Source organism: Octopus sinensis, linkage group LG5 (assembly GCF_006345805.1).
Source record: "Octopus sinensis linkage group LG5, ASM634580v1, whole genome shotgun sequence".
In the NCBI taxonomy this organism is placed as follows: Eukaryota; Metazoa; Mollusca; class Cephalopoda; order Octopoda; family Octopodidae; genus Octopus; species Octopus sinensis.
In genome coordinates, this window is record NC_043001.1 from 91,389,381 (window position 1) to 91,407,164 (window position 17,784).

At 37.2% G+C, this 17,784-nt stretch overlaps 1 protein-coding gene and 1 pseudogene across 2 annotated transcripts in view; one reads left to right on the plus strand and one right to left on the minus strand.

Moving 5' to 3' along the window:
• The window catches only part of LOC115212305 (ankyrin repeat and SAM domain-containing protein 3-like), a 44,850-nt gene that overhangs the window by 13,414 nt on the left and 13,652 nt on the right, over window positions 1-17,784 (minus strand). For both annotated transcript variants that reach the window (XM_029781158.2, XM_036502947.1), the window contains exons 5-6: window positions 16,504-16,585; window positions 1,492-1,603 (exon numbers count right to left, since the gene is read on the minus strand). In XM_029781158.2, the coding sequence (XP_029637018.1) occupies window positions 1,492-1,603; window positions 16,504-16,585 (194 nt within the window). The remainder of the gene's footprint in view (window positions 1-1,491; window positions 1,604-16,503; window positions 16,586-17,784) is intronic.
• Window positions 4,865-4,963, plus strand: LOC115212474 (annotated as a pseudogene).

Genomic DNA, 17,784 nt, shown 5'->3' on the forward strand with positions numbered 1-17,784 from the left:
TTGCTTCAACACCACATTTCTAGTGTAAACCCTATCAGCAATGTGTTCACCTTGTTTCAGATGATCCATTTCAGTATTTATTAATTCTTCCCTTCTTTTCCTCGATGTTCTCTCTCTTTCGATTGCTCTCCTTTATACTGCTTCCTCTTACATTTCATTTTGTCGCCTTTGTGATGCTCTCATTCTTAGATATCCTCTCCTCACTGCTGCTTGCTCTTCTCTTTCATCTTGGTGCTTTTGTGCTGCTCTCTCTTTTTGGATATCTCTCCTTTGTGCAATTAGGTACTCCTTTTCATTTTGACGTCTTCAAGCCTGTCTTGAGTCTTGCACTTGTCCCACTTCTTGTGATTGATTTAATAACCTTAATATATTGTTTAATATTCTTGCGTCCAGTTTTTCCTGAGTGAGACTGGCTGTTCTTCACCTTTGTCTCTCTCTGGCTAACCATTGTCTTCTGTCTGATTCATTCTACATGGCAGGTGGATGAGTATATTTAATACAACGGAACACAAACTTCAAAACAAATGAGTATATTTGTGTGTGTGTGTGTGTGTGTGTATGTTAGTTTGTTTATATTTCTATACATAACCATACAAAGTCCAAAATTACACAGGATTACATTAACAGCATACACACAGTGACTTATTTTTTTTCTGTCTGTCTGTCTATCTGTCTGTCTGTCTCTCTCTCTCTCTCTCTTTGTTTCACACTCTTTACTGCCTGAAATAGAAAAAGATCTTGAAGACAAACTTCACCGCTTTGGCAAAATTCCTCATTCATAAATATTTACAAACATCACCGTATTGGCAAGTATTCGTAAATATTTATAATTACCTTCCTTTTATATTTAGCTTTCTTTAAACAGACAATATTCTCAAGCTTTCTTTCAATAGACAATATTTTAATTTTATGACTTAAAAATTACTACTTATTTACTTTCTGCTTAAAAAGTTGCAAAGTTAATAGAATATAATTCTATTAACTTTGCAACTTTTTAAGCAGAAAAAAATCTTCCAGAACAGTCAAACATCCATAGAGATACAGAAAAAATAATTTTGAGGTGCAAAAATCTTATTTACTTATCTTATATATTGTTATAAATGTTATAAAGGCTTTGGTTGGTCTGGGGTTGTAATAGAAGACTCTTACCCACAGTGCAACGCAGTAGGACCGAACTTGAAAGTATGCGTTTGAGAAGCAAAGCATATGGTTTTGGTGCCATGCAGTAGGACTGAACCTGAAACCACATACTTGCAAAACAAGCTTCTTAACCACACAGCCATGCCTGCACCTATAGTTATGCAGTTTTAATTCATAACCAATTAATCAGTAATTGGGAGATTTAACCTTATACTCATTATAGAAATCTGAGTAGATTATTAATTAATTAGATAATTAGAAATATAGAATTTGTTGAGCTTTGTTTTTGTTTTTTGTTTTTTTTTTGTAATGTGGCAAAGACATAGAATAGTTATAAATATTTCCCCTCACCTCGCATGGCTACATGTTGGTCAATAAGACTGACAATCTTCATATATCCATTGATAAGAGCCAGTGACCGGGCAGTGTCTCCAATGATGGTCTTAGCATTAAAATGAACACCCTGAAATTACAGAAATTACAAGAATTCATAAGAGAGATAGATAGATACATAGATAGATACATAGATAGATAGATAGATAGATAGAGAGAGAGAGGGGTAAATAAAGGTTCATAAAAGAAATGAAAGGGTAAAATGTTAAAAGCATAACACAGCATATAAATATTTTATTTGGTGGCATAAAAGAAGATGCAGCCCTAATCTTGGCAGCAGATAGTCAAGAAAAAAATAGTTATTAGTGCATTAATGGATGTAAAATTTAAAGGCGACTAGCTGGTAGAATCAATAGCCTGCCAGGTGAAATGCTTAGCTGCACTATGTCTATCTCTATGTTCTGAGTTCAAATTCCGCCGAGGTTGATTTTTGTCTTTCATCCTCTCAGGGTCGATAAAGTAAATACCAGTGGAGCACTGGGGTCAATCTAATTGACCTCTCCCTGAACTTGCTGGCCTTGTGCCAAAATTTGAAACCAACATATAACCCTTTCATTACTGTATTTATTTTGAAATACTCTGTGTTTCTTTCAATTAATTAACAAAGAATTTAGTAAAATTTAGTAAAATAACATCGTTATCATTAAGCTCGTGTTAGGAACATAAATTGTGACTAAGATTTGGTGGAAGATTTGAATTCAAAACTTATGAAACCAAGACATTTATACTAATGAGCCAGAGCCGGTTTCAGCCATGTTGACACAAGCATTATTATGCTGGAAAAATGCTTAGTGGCATTTCTTCAGACTTTACATTTTGAGTTCAACTAGGATTGGCTTTGCTTTTATTTCTTTTGTGGGGCCGATAAAATAAATACCATTTAAACACTGGGTTCAATGTAATCAACTTGCTTCATTGTTATAAGCTTGCTGAAGCATGTTCAGTCTTTGTAGCAGATTTCCCAAGTTTAATGTAAAATCTCACATTGGCTCTCTGTTCTAACTACCTGTCTATGACAAAAATCGCAGACCACGACCTACACGTGATCACAAAAACACAAATTTCACAACTTGTGAAGTAAACACAGTGATGTCACTCAGCACACTACCTCATGAAGGTCACTGCTACCTCTCACCCTGTACGCAACTGTGTGCTGCCATCTACTGGTGTGCTACAGAACTAGTCTGAGAACTTTTTTTGATACCACTTATCTATAAAAGGTTTATAAGTTATTTTGTTTAGAATAACAAAAGACAGTAAAACAGCAAAATCATTAGTGTTGGACATACATTAATATATGTTAGTTCAAATCCTGCCAAAATCAGCTTTACTTTTCATCATTCTGGGGCCAGTAAAATACAGTACCAGTCAGATGTAATACATTATCAGAAATAATTAGAACACTGACAAAATGTTTTGCAGTTATTATCTGGACTCTGTATTTTCTGAGTGCCCAGAAAAGTGGGTTGAAATTAAAATAATAGACAGAGAACACCACGGGGAAAATACAAAAACTAAAAGAAGCAGCACATATGCTAGGACACAACAACCTCCTAAGCAGACCGTGTGCAGATATGAATAGCATATGGGAACCGGTATCAAGGAAGGATAGGAGAATATTAGATTTGTAAACCCTAAAATTCACTCTATAATTGCTCACGGGCATATGGCATAGTGGTTAAGAGCACTGGCTACTAACTCCAAGATTTCGATTCCAGGCAGTGACCTGGAATAATAATGATAACGATAACAGCAATAACAATGAGAACCCAGGTTCGAAATTTCCCCAAGACACCTGATGAAGGCTGGAGGGTATATCAGCTGAAACATTGTTAACAACAAACACGATGAAGACAAATATCCGTCAAATGTAAATAGTGTAAATAATGGTCTACATATGTCTTGCAAGATGGTGACTTGTAGGAGAAAAGGATCTTTTTCCTTTTGAACGGCACTTTGTAACATAATTTCTAGGTAACTAAAAAGTTTTAAACTTCGTATACTGGTAGAATGTGTTTATAAAACATCATTTTCTCTTGGCTTTATTGAGAAAATTCTATAGTTTGTAAGATATTTCGTCTGAAATTACTTGCATTTCGGCAATTTTAACCTATCACTCGAGTCCATTTAGGTAAATAACATTCTGTGCATAATGAATATGTCCCTCCTTTAGGAAACAGATTGGGTTTATTTACATTTGTGAAGAAAAAAAAAAGATACCCTTCCCCAACCCGTTCAAAAGGAACCCAAAGAAATGCAATGGAAATCATCTTTATATTCTCCAATGAAGATTCTATAACATACTCATAGTACTTGTCAAAATATCACCAGGGTTTGTTTGTCAATCTGATGATACAAAACAACAACAACAAAAACTAAACAAAATGTAAAACGCCCCCAAATCACAGTAAGCTTAATATAGTAAATGAAAATTACGCTTTCACTTCATTATCATCGTTGTTTTATTGTCTACTTTTGTCTACTTGCTGGGTCAGATGACAGTATGCTGTAGCAGAGTTCTTTACATCAGGGTGGCCTTCCTAGCGCTGATCCCCTATTGTCTCCAAGAAAAGTAATAATCTCCCAGTCTACTGAACAAGAAACTAAACATGGTTATGCTGAAAGCTTGAAACAAATGATATGAATAAATCTTTCCTTTACAAAGATTGTCTAACATGTCAGTACATGTCAAGAAACCCAGCCATGACTTCATGGTGGACTGCTATCAAATTACACCGTCTGAATTAAGCCATTGTTTATCACTATTGAACGCACGAGAAGACGTGAGGAAGTATGAACTCATTTAAACACACACACAACACGCAAACACGCACTCACATCAAACACATTTATTATTCTTTTACGATGGCTTAGCTGGCCGAAACTTCAAAGTCGCTGTCAACAACATTCTAGTATAAGAATAATAAATTTGTATCTACAAAGATATAGAGCAGGCCTGGCCAACTCGAATTACATTGCGGGCCACTTTAATCGCAGAAAGTTTTTTGAGGGCTGCTTGTATACTTTATGCACTAATAGTCAAGTAATCAAATTACAGAATCAAGAATTTTTCATACTTTTCGTTTGTTTAAAATTATAAAATTGTAGGTTATTGATTTATTGCCTCTTATAAATTTTAAATTTATTTTGAAACAAATGTTTTACACAAACAATTTTATTTTGAAATTAAACACAATACTTGAAGAAAGTATCAAGTGGACCGCAAGATAAAAGTCCTGGTATGGGGTAACCCATTAGATTAATGTAAAATTGTTTTATAACTGAACATAAAAACAAACACACACACACACCCAAAAAGTATAGTATTAGATATCCATCATGGCTGATCTAAAAATATGGAACACTTCACGAATTTGCGTGGCCCCTGCATAAGGATGACATGCAAATTCATGAAACGTTCCATATTTTTAGATCAGTCATGATGGATATTTAAAACTATACTTTTCGGATAAATATACCCACTCTGACAGATACACGAGTGCATCTTTTCCCTGACTTATGGCCTCTTAGACGACTCACGCGTACTGTTGTATTTCGGGACGGTCATTTTTTTTTTGCCAAATAAACACACGCACTATATATTCATTCTTAACAGTAATACCTGTCATTGAGTGGGTAATTACTTTTCTGTTTCTCGGGCCGAGAAGCTAGAAAAATAGGTATACCACATAGAAGAATAGCTTTACAGAAACCGGTTGACTGTGATGGCACTGAAAAGGCTGCAGGTCACGTGGAACATCACTTCATATAGAAAAATCATTGCACGTTGTGCGTTTGTTTGGTGTTCGTTCTTTGACGGTCTCTCTTTTTTTTTTAGTAGACATTTTTTTGATTAGGAATATCAGTAAGTAATAGTGAAATGAAATTACAAATGTTGTGTCCTGTTAGTGTTAGTACTGAAATTCCGACGCTATATTACGGGAATGGAAGGCAAAGCAACAGTAAGTAACAGTCCAATGAAATTACAAATGCTGTGTCCTGTAAGTCAGATTTAGGTTTACTTGTCCTGTATGTGTATATTATATAAGAGAAAAACATGTAATAATTGAAGTGGAAAAACGATGGATTTCATATACGAACTTCTGTTTGTTCTTCATATGGCGAAAGAAAGTGGTATAAGAAATTGTAAGAGCTTAAATTTGAATGGAACATTTGATCATATAACTGGTATGTGAGGAACGAAGATAGTATCACGTTTACCACTAGTGAGAATATTTGCTTCAGTGCAGTTCGTCATAGGTTTGTGCACAAGTAGTGTCGCCTCCCTTGAATCACTTACCTTCAATTTATGGGACAAACACACAAATGGATAGAATCTCTCTTTTATATATATATACATACATACGTACAAAGGGTGCGGTGGGTAAATTGTCACCAGTTTTTATTTTTTATTTCACGCACGCGCATTGTTTGTCTTTGATGAGCAAGTGTAATGAACTGCGTATAAATTGTTTGTCAGCGTATATGAAGGATGATATGATAGAGAGGTATGAAAGAGAAATGAAGGGTGAGGTAAAAGACTTTGGAATTGTGATAGGAAACGGAAAGGTAAGTGATGCTGGCGGAGGGGGCCGTTAACATCGCTTTCATATTATCATTTTTTTCATTTTAATATTCATTTACTCATAATTTTAATCACATTGTTTTATATCCCCCATGTCTTGTAATGTTCCCTCTTCGTAGCCCCTAGTGGGTAATAAAGAAATAGAAAGACAACACCATGAGTTCGGTCGTGTTTTTTTACGCTCGTAAAATTCGGTAAAAAAGATCAAAAAGAATTGTTGTTGTTGTGGAAATTTTGAACGGCGTTGAAGCGGTTTCGCGTTTCGCTGGTTCTGCGCGTTACACTTTTTCTGTTTTGGCGGCCGTTTTCGGCCTGTCAGACAGGAGGAAATGGATGACCACTCCCTAGTGGAGGAGTCGGAGGAGGAATGGATATTTGAGAACTTGTCGGAGACATCGAACTCTGAAGACGAGCAAACCGGTGATGTAAATAATGTGGAGATAAAAAACAGGAAAACGTACGCAGGAGTTGCAAAAAAGAAGACGGCACAGGAAAAGGAAATAAACCTAGAAAAATTGCCAGGTTTCCAGAGGTATATGAGGAAGGATAGCGGCGAGGTGGAACTGGAACCACCACCAAAGAGAAAGGAATGGTACAATAAAAGGACCATTATTTACAGGGTGTTCGCAAACGAAAGAAAGAAAATAGAAGTTGTAAACATGGAGTGGATAGAGGAGGCCCTGAGAAGATCGGAGGAGGAAATCATTTTTCTGACTCGAGGATCGAAGTACGGTACTGTAGTGGTACATTTTAAAAGTGAGACTGCAGCGAGGAAGATGGCGGTGAAGGCGGTGAAGTCAGAAAAGGTAACACTTTTACCTATGTATTTGAATAGAAGGATTACACGAGTGAGGGTGGAGGGAGTGCCACCAAACGTTGAGGCAGAGTGGATTGTGGCGGCTGTGATTAGCGGCCACGAGGAGGAAGTGGATATTCTCCATGCCTCGGTCAAGACCGAGGGCTGGAGAGGCGTAGCAGTGGAGCTGAACGTGCAGGCAGAAAACGAGGTACTGGTGGACCTGGCGGAAAGCATCAGATTGGGAGACGTGATTATGAGAGTGTGGGTGGAGGGCAGAGCTCCACGTTGTTACAAGTGTGGCCTGAGGGGCCACATAAGAGCCTTCTGCCCTCCCCCACCAAGAGAAAAGGAAATCGTTGAGGAAGCTCCAAAAGAGGAGCCCCCAAAAGAGGAAGAAATTAAAGAGAAGCAGACGGAAAGGGAAACGACAGAGGAGGAGGAGATGCAAAAAGAGTGGGAGGAGGGCAGAAAGAAGAGAAAAGGAAAAACTGTGCGAAGCCCCAACCCACCCCAACACCACCCACACCCTTGGAGATCCATCCTGCCCCTGCAAACAGCGATTCCACCCACTCCCCGCCTACAAGAAAAACGAAAACAGACACACAGAACATACAAAGGCCCCAGTCCTACTTTTTATGTGTTGTGAGGAAGGGGGATACCGAGAACGCAAGAAGGATTTTTGAGGACGATGTATGGCAAGAGTATGAAGACGGTAGCTACGCGGTGTTTGATTCTGAACTTATGGGCTCTTTGATGAGCAAGTGTAATGAACTGCGTATAAATTGTTTGTCAGCGTATATGAAGGATGATATGATAGAGAGGTATGAAAGAGAAATGAAGGGTGAGGTAAAAGACTTTGGAATTGTGATAGGAAACGGAAAGGTAAGTGATGCTGGCGGAGGGGGCCGTTAACATCGCTTTCATATTATCATTTTTTTCATTTTAACATTCATTTACTCATAATTTTAATCACATTGTTTTATATCCCCCATGTCTTGTAATGTTCCCTCTTCGTAGCCCCTAGTGGGTAATAAAGAAATAGAAAGACAACACCATGACGCAATTCACCCTGCCAGAAATTTGGAAACGACATGCTGTACTGCTTGGCATTCGCGCCGGAAGCTCCAATACGAACATTTCAGAGTGTTTAGGTATCAATAAGAGGACATGTACCAGGAATGAGAAAAATCAAACATCCAGTGAACATCATGGTGTTTGGAGTGATCTCTAGTGACGGCGGCATTATGCTTCCATTCAGCTTCCCACACGGCCTCAAACTCTACACGGAGACCTACATGAAGTGCCTGGGGAAGGTAGTGCTGCCCTGGGTCAAGAGGGTGGCTAGGCAACAGGACTCTGCACCATGCCACACAAGCAGGAGAACCCAGTCATAGCTGTCAGACAATTTCTGCGACCACATCACCCCTAACATCTGGCTACCTAACTCTCCAGACTGTAATCCCCTTGATTATTATGTGTGGGGCGCAGTTGAGCGAGAGACCAACAAAATTCCCTGTAACACCAAAGATGAACTGAAGGCAAGGATTATGGCAGCATTCACCAACTTAAACAATGAGACTGACCAGAAGAGTTGCTGGAGATTCTAAAGTCGTCTGGAGGCCGTGGTTGAAGCCAATTGCAATTTTATTGAACAAATTTACTCAGTAGTATTTCAAGATATTTTTTTATGTAATTTTGGTAAATATATCTATAAAAATGAGATGCCAATGTTATTTTTATCCAGGACATGCTAGTCATGCACTGCATGTCCGTTGGGGTTTTTTTTTATATAACTCAAAAATTATTTTAAAAACATAATGTATTTATAACCACATTGAAAAGTTGTCCAAATCATTGGAAACTGAGCTAAAATAGTTAATTTGCTTTAAAGGAAACCCGTCCTGATTGATACTTCGCTGTATTCCCATTTTGCTTCCTCTGGGTATGCTTTAAGAAAAACGTATAGGAAATCTTTTGTACCCTCCCCCACTTCCTATCTTTAAATAGCTATCATTTCTCTTCTGCCTATCTGTAAAGTCAATGCCTGTAAGATTTTTTTTTCCTTGATAAAGTAACTGCTGAACTCATGCTTTTGATGAAGGCGAATGTTAAGCTTTGATCTCCCCTCCCTTTCTATCAGTTCGTCTTCGTCAACCCGTAAAAGTTCTGACCAATACATATCAACAATCTCATAATTCTTAATTAGTCAGCTCAAATGTTTGGAATATCTTTCTACTGAAATTACCTGATTTGCGAATCTACAAGAAATTCATGAGACAATTTCAGTTTAATTTGTATGAAAAGAATAAATAGTTAACTGGTAGTGTTACGCTTAGTGGTTAGAGTGTCAGCACCATGATCGTAAGACTGTGGTTTCGATTCCTGGACCGGGCGACGCGTTGTGTTCTTGAGCAAAACACTTCATTTCACGTTGCTCCAGTCCACTCAGCTGGCGAAAATGTGTAACACTGCGATGGACTGGCGTCCCGTCCAGCTGGGGAACACATACGCCGTAGAAACCAAGAAACCAGGCCCATGAGCCTGGCTAGGCTTTAAAAATGCGCATTTATTTATAAAATGCTGGCGAGCTGGAAGAAACGTTAGCACGCCGGGCGAAATGCGTAGCCGTATTTCATCTGGCATTACGTTCTGAGTTCAAATTCCGCCGAGTTCGACTTCACCTTTCATCCTTTCAGGGTCGATAAATTAAGTACCAGTTACGCACTGGGGTCGATGTAATCGACTTAATCCGTTTGTCTGTCCTTGTTTGTCCCTTCTGTGTTTAGCCCCTTGTGGGTAGTTAAGAAATAGGTAGTGCTACGCTTAATATGTTATTCTGCTGGCTATGTCTGTTTGTTTTGTTTATAAAAAAATGGTTGGAATAATTAAATAATTTTGTATGAATAATTTTCTGGCACTTTTTCGTTTAACTGTGACAGCTTGCTTTTTTTGTTTTGTTTAAGCGTGACAGCTTGCTTTTTCATTTAAACATGCACACACGTACACAGGAGTTTTTGCGTGACAGCTGAAATATTTTTCGTTTATCTGTGACAGCTAAAATATATTTAATAAGAAATGAAAATTAAAACAAAAATACTAACAAAATATTTTATTTGAAAAATTTATAGATTATAAACATCTCTCTCACACCAATCAAAATTATAGTTTATAAACATCTCTCACACCAATCAAAAGATTCTGGAATGGATCATCATTAAACTGATATCGCTATATGAATTCAATTAAGGGCGGAGGTAAAGATCATGGACCGCACCCACTTATTATTTTTTTTACGGGAACACATTATATCGATGGCGGAGATTCCGAATCTGTAAAAAAAAAAAAAAAAAGGATTTCAAAATTTTAACCTCCCGCCCCCATTTCTTAAATTTTTACTTAAAAAAAAATATCATTTTTCTGGCGAAATACGTAGAGAAATATGGAGATTATGATTCTGAAAAAAAAAAAAAAAAAATTGAGTGATATCCGCCCGTCCCTCCCCACCATTTTCTCCCAAATTTGTTTATTTTTATTTCCGGAAAATTGCTAAAAATCGGCATTGTTAAATTTCCCCCTTTCCTCCCCCAAATTCTTCAATTTTGACTTTTTTCCCTAAAACTCCAACACGATCCCTAAAACCGTTACCTTAAAACCCTAACTGTAACTACAGAAATGTTTTGAAATTTTTGTCCGAATCATAATTTTCGTATTTTCCAGCATATTTAGGAAAAAAAAAAATCTTAAAAAATAATTTTACCAAAATTTTTGGAATTTTTTTTCCGTATTTCTCCACATATTTTGAAAAATAAAATTCTAAAAAAAGTGAAAAAAGAAAAAAAAAAAATGGAGGAAATGCCGATTTTTGCCAATTTTTTTGCAGATTCGTATTCACTGTAGCCGAAAAGGTAGGTGAGGTTTGTGTCGAAAAAAACAAAAAAATTTTTTAAAGGGTGGTTTTTTGGCGGGGACGGGCGGAAGTCTGGCCAATTTTTTTAAAGAATTTTTTTTCTTTTTTAAATATGCGGAAAAATACGAACATCAGGATTCGGACAAAAATTTCAAAACATTTCTGTACTTACGGTTACGGTTTTAGGGTTAGGGGTTACGGTTTTAAGGTTAGTGTTGCGGAAAGAAGTCAAAATTGAAGAAGTTGGGGTGGTGGGGAGAAAATTTTCCACAATGCCGACTTATGGCAATTTTCCGGAACCTCTGTATTCGAAAACGGGGATTTTTGGCAAAAAAAAAAAATTTTAATTGAACAAATTTGGGAGAAAATGGCGGGGGGGGGGAGCGGAAGTCTTCCCAAAAAATTTTACAAAGATTTTTGGACATTTTTTTCAGAATCATAATCGTATTTTTCCGCATATTTTGAGAAAAAAACATTCTGAAAAAGTTTAAAATGAGGGTGGTGGGTAATTTAGAAATGTCGATTTTTGCCAATTTTTTTTTGCAGATTCGTATTCCCCGTAGCCGAAAAGTGGGGAGGAGGGTTGTGTCCTAAAAAAAGTTTTAAAAAAGGGTGGTTTCGGGGGTGGGGACGGGCGGAAGTCTTGCTACAATTTTTTTTAGAATCATAATCTCCGTATTTTTCTACGTATTTCGCCAAAAGATATTTTGAAAATAAGTGAAAAATGATGATATTAATTACAATTTTGAAACGTGTTTCTAGCCTGTTAGGTTTTCTGTTTAGATACTTTTTGCATCTGCTATTTTATAATTCTATGCTTGCACAAAACATTTGTAGAGATAACACTTGAATTTCGCTTCTTGTCAGAGGGCGGATGGGAGGGGGTGTTTTTTTTTGTTTTTTTTTTAAAAATTGAAATTTTATAATTTTTTTCCAGACTCATAATATTTTTCTACGTATTTTCCCCCTCCCCCGCCCGGCCGCCCGAGCTTTTTTAAAAAGTGAAAATTTAAGAAATTGGGGTGGGGGAATGAGGGGTGAAATCAAAATTTTGAAATGCAGATATTTTTTTGCAGATTCAGAATCTCCACCGTCGATATAGTGCGTTCCTGTAAAAGAAAAAAAAAAAGAAAAATCTCAAAGGGTGTGGTCCATGATATTTACCTCTGCCCTATTAAGACATGTCCTTGCTGATCCAATTTCTCTTTTCTTCAGTCTTTTGGCACTGTTCCACATTGCCTCTACATGATTGGTAGAAGCTCGTGAAATAGAATCGACGAAATTAACCGAGTGATTGATAGTGAGGTGATTATAACCAAGGTTTGCAATGGTGTTATAAACCTTCAATAAATTGGATATTATTGTTGTTCCAGGGCGTATACATTGTTGAATTATTGGTAATAACCTTTCAGCTGATCTGTCTGGAACTGCAACCAAAAAGCACTTTTTTCCTTGCCCTAATTCAACACCACTGAATACTCAATGAGTTTTCACTTGGTGACCATCATTAAACTTTCGTCAGACAACAGCTGATTCATCTATTTCCACATATATTCCTTCTCCGCCCAATTCAAGGGGATTTTTCAGGAAATATTTGGCACATATGTCTCTGCAATAATTTTTCCCATTCACAACAGCCTCGGAGTCTAAACCCATTTCACGATTTAAAAATTTTGTACAGCTCAATTCATATGACCACCAATATATTAAAGAAACAATTGTCCTTAGTGACAGTTTCCCTATAGCCTTAGGCTAACAACTATCACCTCGGTCAAACTGTCACGCTTAAACGAAAAAGCAAAACTTAAACGAAACGAAATGCTTAACCAAAACGAAAAATCAAAAAGCAAGCTGACACGGTTAAATGAAAAAGCGCCAATATTCTTTTGGCGATCTTTCGTTTGTAGTAGCACGTTTCCGTCGATGATTTCCGTAAAAAACTTTTATTTTTTTACATATGGGCTTGCGGGAACATTTGAAGTAATGAGAGCGAAAGAGACTAAGAGGAAGCGATTTTATGACGAGGGAATTTCTTTTGAAGTTACCGAAGCATTGATGTACATGTGTGTGTGTGTGTGTGTGTGTTTGATGGGGTGTGGGAGACACAGTATGTTGCGTAAGTGAAGTGCTTCTGTTAGTGTGTGTGTGAAGAGAAAGAGAGAGTAATGTGTGAAAGAGAGAGATAACTGAAATTTTTTACTCGGTGTATGTGTGTGTGTGTGTATCTATGCTTGTGTGTGTGTGTGTATGTATGTGTGTATGTATGTATGTATGGCCGATTCAGTGTACATATGTAAAAAAATAAAAGTTTTTTACGGAAATCATCGACGGAAACGTGCTACTACAAACGAAAGATCGCCCTTTCCTACTCCCAACAAATGAAAAGAGATGAGAGATTTATGTTTAGTGTTTTTAGGGTTTTTTACAATGTTGAAATCTCACTGTCTTTCATTGTGTGTGTGTGTACTTATGTATATGCGTGTATGTTCAATGCGCTCGCGCGTGTGACGTAGTCTTTTAATGTACGGAGTTCAGTAAGTATCAGAACAGGCTACTTGAGTGAGTGTCAATTATTTCCCCGAAATGGCAAGTAGCCTGATAAAGCAGCTGATTTGTCTTTGATAGTATAACAGTCTAAAACCTTGGCCATATTACGTAACTAAATGCGTTCTCTTAGTTAAATAATTTCAAAATGATTTGGCTCAACCAATAAGTATTTATTGCATGACCAACATCAGAAGTCACTGCACACTACTGGTATGTATGTATGGGCGGATATTTCTTTTTTTTACAGAATCCCCCATTTTCGAGTACGGAGGTTCTGATTCTGCAAAGAAAAATGGCATTTTAAAATTTTAATTTCTCCCCACCTTCACCCACCAAGTTCTTCAATTTAAACTTTTTCAGAATTTTTAATTTTAGAATCATAATCTCTCTATTTTTCTACGTATTTCGCAAAAAAAAAAAAAAAAAAATTCTGAAAAAGTGAAAATTGAAGAATTTGTGGCGAGTGGATGGGGGTAGAATTAAAATTTTTAAATGCCCGTTTTTCTGTTAGAATCACAATCTCTGTACTCGAAAATGGGGGATTCTGTGAAAAAACAAAACAAAACAACGAAAGGGTGTGCAGTCCACTTTCTTTACATCTGCCATATGTATGTATGTATGTGTGTATTCAATGGGCTCTTTTCAGCCTGCCTGGAGTCATTTGGCAAGGTGCTATGCAATGGGACTGAATTCAAAACCATGTGATTGGGAAGCAAGATTCTTAGCCATACAGCCACCTTTGGACTACCACAATAAACATATGAAGTAAGTCCATGCAACACTCTCAGACTGCTGTTTAACTCTTTGATATGGTGAGATTACTCTACAAACCCAAGCATCAACTCCTTGACTGCATCACTCTTCTCTTATAGCAATTTGATGACAGGTAATGACTTACTTATATCTTAGATTGACCCTCATTTTTTGTGAAAATAATGTAGGCCAATAATGAGCTGTTGTGCTGTTGTTTAACCTTGTTGTAGCCCTGGTCAAGTAGGTACGTGTTCAAAGACATATCCAGTGGTAGTCATCTGTCTGAATGCCAATTACGTCGTCATTTATAAGTGTCCTATAAATTGTTCACTGGTTTCTTGTATCACGAATGGCAACAACAACAAGGAAGTATTTATGTAATTCAGGTGGAATGAATATGGCCAGGTATTTTTGTTCACCACAACAGTTTATTCTCATTTTTCTCACTGATTTTTATATCTTCCACTGATACACATGATATACACATGTTACTACGCTTGTATATTTAAGAGGGGGTGCTGAAGGGTTCCTGGCTTTAAGGGTATTGTGAAAGGCCTGGTTGAGAGGCTCAGCCTTCTGAGTTCTTTTACAGGGCTTAGAAAAACTGAAGGACCGCTTCAATAAGTGGGTGAATCTGAGAAGGGAATATGTTGAATAAAATCATAATTAACTGATCCTTCTGTATTTTCTTTTACCCAAATCCAGGAACTTTTTAGTACCCCCTTGTATATATAACACACACACACACACACGCATAAACACATGTGTAGGCATGGCTGTGCAACTAAAAAGTTTGTTCACTGATCACATAGTTTTTAGGTTCAGTCACATTATATGACCCCTTGAGCAAGTGTCTTCTATTGTAGCTTCAGGCTGATCAAAGTCTTGCAGGTGTATTTGGCTGACAGAAACGGAAAGATGTTTGTCATATGTGCATGTCTGTGCATGTGTTTGTGTATGTGTGCATGTGTGTCTCCTTGCTTTGATATCATGTGATAGATGTAAACGAGCGTCACCATCACACAAGTGGTATTGTTCGTTCCCAATCTTCAGGAAAAATATGTCCAGCCATAAGGAAATATTACCTTATTTGGAAACAAGTGAGGTTTGGTGACTGGAAGGGTACAGAGCCATAGCTAATCTACCTTAACAAATACCATCTGAGTCATGCAAATATGGTATAAGGGAACATTAAATGAGGATGATGATGATCCACACATACACACACATACGAGATGGTATCAAAAAGTACCCAAGCTAGTTGTGTAGTGTGCCAACAGATGGCAGCACAGTGAAAGCTAGCAGTAACCTTCATGAGGCAGTGTGTTGAGTGACATCACTGTGTATATTTCGCAAATTGTGAAATTTGTGTTTTTGTGATCACGTGTAGGCTGTAGTCTGTGATTTTGTCATGGAAGCTGGAACAAAGAGCCAACTTGAATTTGTGTATTAAACTTTGGAAGTCTGCTACAAAGACATTGAGCATGTTTCAGCAAGCCTATGGCAATGATGCAATGGGTCGTATGCAATATTTTGAGTGGTACAGGTGCTTCAAAAGTTGAAGAAGGTCCTCATTTTTTTTTTTACTCTTTTACTTGTTTCAGTCATTTGACTGCAGCTATGCTAGAGCACCGCCTTTAGTCGAGCAAATTGATCCCAGGACTTATTCTTTGTAAGCCTAGTACTTATTCTATCGGTCTCTTTTGCCAAACCTTTTTCTTGATATTATGGCTAAAATATGCAATGTGATACAGCATTTTGTAGTACCGGTATATTCTACAAAATGAGAAAGACGCAGTTTCATCTTTCAGATGATTACATAAATAATTTTACATAAGTATAATGATTAGAGGAGGTCTTCATGGTCATTTTAAGACCAAAACCAGCTTCCTACTTTCCTTCTTTGCTGAGATATCGCATTCTGAAAGTCACAGAACTTTGCATTTTTCTCGGTTTTTAAGTTGTGGCATTTACAATGGTCTGTTACTAAATGCCTCAATTGTAACTGATAATTAAAAATGTGCTAAAGCATTTCTTTGTGATATTATTTGGATTATATTATGTTTGTGTGTATGAACATGTTTGTGTGTAGCCTTGTCTTGTCATCATGTGATGTTTTAAATGAGATTGTTCATCTTCAGTCTTCTGTGAGAAATATACCTAGGTATGGAAAAATATTACCTTGCTTCAAAACAGATGAAGCTTAACGAAGGGAAGGGTATATATCTGTAGAGAATCTGCCTCAACAAATTCTGTATGACCTATGTAAGCATGGAATACTAAATGTGTGCTGATACTGATGATGATTGTGCAATATTGAATGACACATTTGAAATTTAATCATGCAATGAGAAAATAACAAACCATAGCTTCACTTACATGTTGCAACAAAAGCTGAACTATAATCTCGTGTCCTCCTGCAGCTGCTTCCATGAAAGGAGTCATCCCCAGGCTTGGTTCCCTGCCAACATGAAATAATAATAATAATAAATAAAAAATAAAAAATTTTAAATGCACCCTTTTAAAGCCTAGCCAGGCTCATGGGCCTGGTTTCAATGGCGTATACATTCCCCAGCTAGATGGGACGCCAGTCCATCGCAGCGTTACTCATTTTTGCCAGCTGAGTGGACTGGAGCAATGTAAAATGAAGTGTTTTGCTCAAGAACACAACGCGTTGCCCAGTCCAGGAATCGAAAGCAAAGTCTTACGATAATGATGCTGATACCCTAACAACTAAGCCACGCGCCTCCACAACAATAATAATAATAATAATAATCTTTTCTACTATAGGTACAAGGCCTGAAATTTGGGCGAGGCGACTAGTCGATTACATCAACCCCGAAAGGATGAAAGGCAAAGTCGACCTTGGTGGAATTTGAACTAAGAACAAAGCAACAGGGGAAATACAGCTAAGCATTTCGTCCAGCATGCTAACAATTCTACCAGCTCACTGCCTTAATAATAATAATAATAATAATAATAAACGCAAAAGAAATAGACAAAGATAAATCCCAGCAATGGTTGAGAAGCTCAGGACTCAAAGCAGAAACAGAGGGATTTTTAATTGCAGCACAAGACCAAAGCCTCCCCACCAGAAATTACCAAAAACATGTAATGAAAAGAAATATTACAAGTAACTGCAGAATATGTGGAGATGGACAAGAAACAATAAATCATATTATCTCTAGCTGCCCAGTCCTGGCTAAGAAGGAATATATTCACAGACATGACAGAGTTGGAACCTACATACATTGGAAGCTATGCCAACATTATGGAATAACAACAGAAAAAAGATGGTATAGGCACACACCAGAAAAGGTCACAGAAAACGAGAAAGCAACCATACTCTGGGATATGCCGATACACACAGATAGAGAAATTAAGGCCAACAGACCAGATATAGTTGTCAGAGATCATGAAGAAAAAAAATGCTTTCTAATTGATGTATCAATACCGACAGATGACAACGTGTCTCTAAAAGAAATGGAGAAACTCTCAAAATACAAAGACCTGGAAATAGAGGTAACTAGAATGTGGAACCTGAAAACAGAAACAATTCCTATCATAGTAGGTGCATTAGGCATGATAAAAAATATTCAGACAAATACATAACAAAAACACCAGGACTTACAAACACATATAACATACAGAAAATTGCAC